The 2,500-nt window shown below is 39.0% G+C and overlaps 1 protein-coding gene across 1 annotated transcript in view; it reads right to left on the bottom strand.

The window, feature by feature from the left end:
- LOC137972894 (tyrosine-protein kinase receptor torso-like) overlaps window positions 1-2,500 on the bottom strand; it is a 26,819-nt gene that overhangs the window by 7,695 nt on the left and 16,624 nt on the right. Inside the window, exon 2 of the mRNA XM_068819582.1 lies at window positions 1,656-1,858. Within this exon, the coding sequence (XP_068675683.1) occupies window positions 1,656-1,858 (203 nt within the window). The remainder of the gene's footprint in view (window positions 1-1,655; window positions 1,859-2,500) is intronic.

Raw genomic sequence — 2,500 nt, forward strand, 5'->3', positions numbered from 1 at the left:
AATCACTGTCGCTGAGGCAGAATTTTGTCGCCGCGATTAGTCGCACGAATTCAAACGAGTTTGAATTCGTGCGACTTATTGTAGCGACACAATTAGCAGCGTTGTCGCACCGTGTGTATACTTCCGGCAAAAAATAATGAATATAAATGAACCAATGAGAGAGCGTCATATGGTCAGCCATATTGAATTAGATAACTAATTCACATTCCCCTTCATACGAGATCACTGCGTGTGCACGGAACAGGCGTCGTGTCGCAGGGACTTGTTTTGCAAGTAGTACACATGGAGCAACTTATCGCAGACCAGTCTCTGCGACTTGTCGCCTAGAGTGTCCTGGTCTTTAGGGTTTCAGTGTGATGAACGGTTAATTATTTTATTGTAATCCGACCGCAGTTTACGCAGTAAAACACAACCAAGCATTTCCGTTTTTTCTAATACAGGGCACAATGGAGTTTAGAAAAACCTTCATGTAGAGTCTTTAATTGCCAGTAGCTACCGTGCCTCCGTGAGATACAAATCAGAAGCTACGATTCAAGCAGTAACTGTCACTTAGAAGCTTGCGAAGGTCTGATAAGCGAGTAATTAGTTTAAATCTTTGGCATTTCCTTAATCATTGTTGCATGGGTTTTGTAAAAAAGTTTTTCAGTAATTAAGTTTATTTTACAAACTTTATTAGTTGTCAAGTCTAATCCTTTAAACTAAGTTTCTTGTCCTCGTGGTCTTTACAGTTGGTCTGATATCGTTTTAAATTCGCTAGCAATCGAGGTATCATTAGTTTTTTTTTCAGCAATATGTTATTACCACGTGGAGCTATAATTTATACTCAGACAGAATTTTTCCGGAGTACTTCAGTGGCTTATACTTGGTTATATTTCATTATTAAATTTTCGATCTCGGATATTGCGTTTTTAGCTTTCTGATTGGTTCACTCAATCTCATTGATCAGCTCATATACTGTATACCCTAATATGGAAAATGATTGTGTCAAGTGTTGCCAAGCTGGAAACTAATTGGCCTTAATTTCCACATGTCCAAGCTTTCAGAAAGTAATGAAAATTTTATAAAACAATTATTTCATTCACACTTGTTGGATATGAGACTGGTTATCGCCAACTTAACACTACTCGCCTCATTGGCTGTTTACAATCTCATATCTGATGTGCGCTCGCAGAAAAAATTGTTAAATAAAATTTCAGTTTACAGCTTATTGAATCAAGGGAATAAATCACGTGCCCCTTATCCCTACATCAAGAACACATTATTTCGAAGTCAAACCCGAAAATTAGTCCTTTTAATCGCCCTAAACCGGTTTACCCTTGAGAGTTGTTTGGCGTTGCATGCAGTGTCATGACATGAGTGCAATCACGCTCATCGACATAAAGCTATAATTGTAATGAGATTCACATTAGTTGGTGTAGGAGTCACAAGGTCACCCTCTTACCATGACGTCATCCAAAACCCCAACCAAAGAGCGATACATGAATAGAAGTTCTCTAGAACAAGCATTCAAATTTTTACAATGCAGTTGAAGTCGAAGTTAAATAGTTGATGCTTGCATTGCGTACTTATTTACCTTAATTGACTCCGGGGATACAAATGCAAGGTAATTACTTCGGTGTGTGATCTATACAAGGAATAGGCACTTTCATACCCACCATGTAATTCTTTAACAGCAACGATCTTGTACTTGAAATTTTTCTCACACCAGTCTTTGGTATTCTTGTTAAAGAACTCCAATCCGTCAATCAATTTGGCTTTGTGCACCTTCCCAAATACTCCTTGACCCACCTCTTCCAATGATTCTATTCTCTCCGGAGGAATTTCGCAGGAATTCAGTGGTTTAATATCCTTTGCTGTCCTAAAAACGACAACAACACAAAGTAACAATATCAATTACAGCTATCCAGATGTGGAAAAGGTTTCAGTAAGTTATGGGACTCACGCAACATCACAACAAATTTTATTTTAGGTCGCAGAAGGAATGGGGCTTATCCCTAATAGTTGGCTACGAGTGCTTTACCTTTGGACCATAAACAAAATAGAGCTTTCACAACAGCCTGCTATCTTTTTGTTTTGTTTCCGCAACTCTGAGACTACGCGAGACCATTATCAATTGAGGCTTAAATGAGATTAGGGGCACAGATCATTATTTGAACAACCCTACATCTCTGCAGCTTAGACCCACCCTTGGACCTTCTGATTACCTCACAGAGTTCTAAAGTGTGATGTCATAAAAAACTAAATTTGTGAAATTATGGGATTTTTCGGGGTATAGAGTGTTTTCACCCACACGTGAACAGTAACCTTGTTTTTCTACCGAAACAAAGGAAAATGTTTGCATGATAACAGAGCTCAATTCCCGGAGAATTAGTTGGGGACACCAACAAGGCTGCCATTCCTTTGTTTAGAGACACCAATGTGGCCGCCGTGACGTCACGTGAAAACACTCTATTATGAAACGACAACATCCGAAAGGCCTACGCGCCAAAAATGAGCATTT

This window comes from Montipora foliosa, chromosome 10 (assembly GCF_036669935.1).
Source record: "Montipora foliosa isolate CH-2021 chromosome 10, ASM3666993v2, whole genome shotgun sequence".
Taxonomy (NCBI): Eukaryota; Metazoa; Cnidaria; class Anthozoa; order Scleractinia; family Acroporidae; genus Montipora; species Montipora foliosa.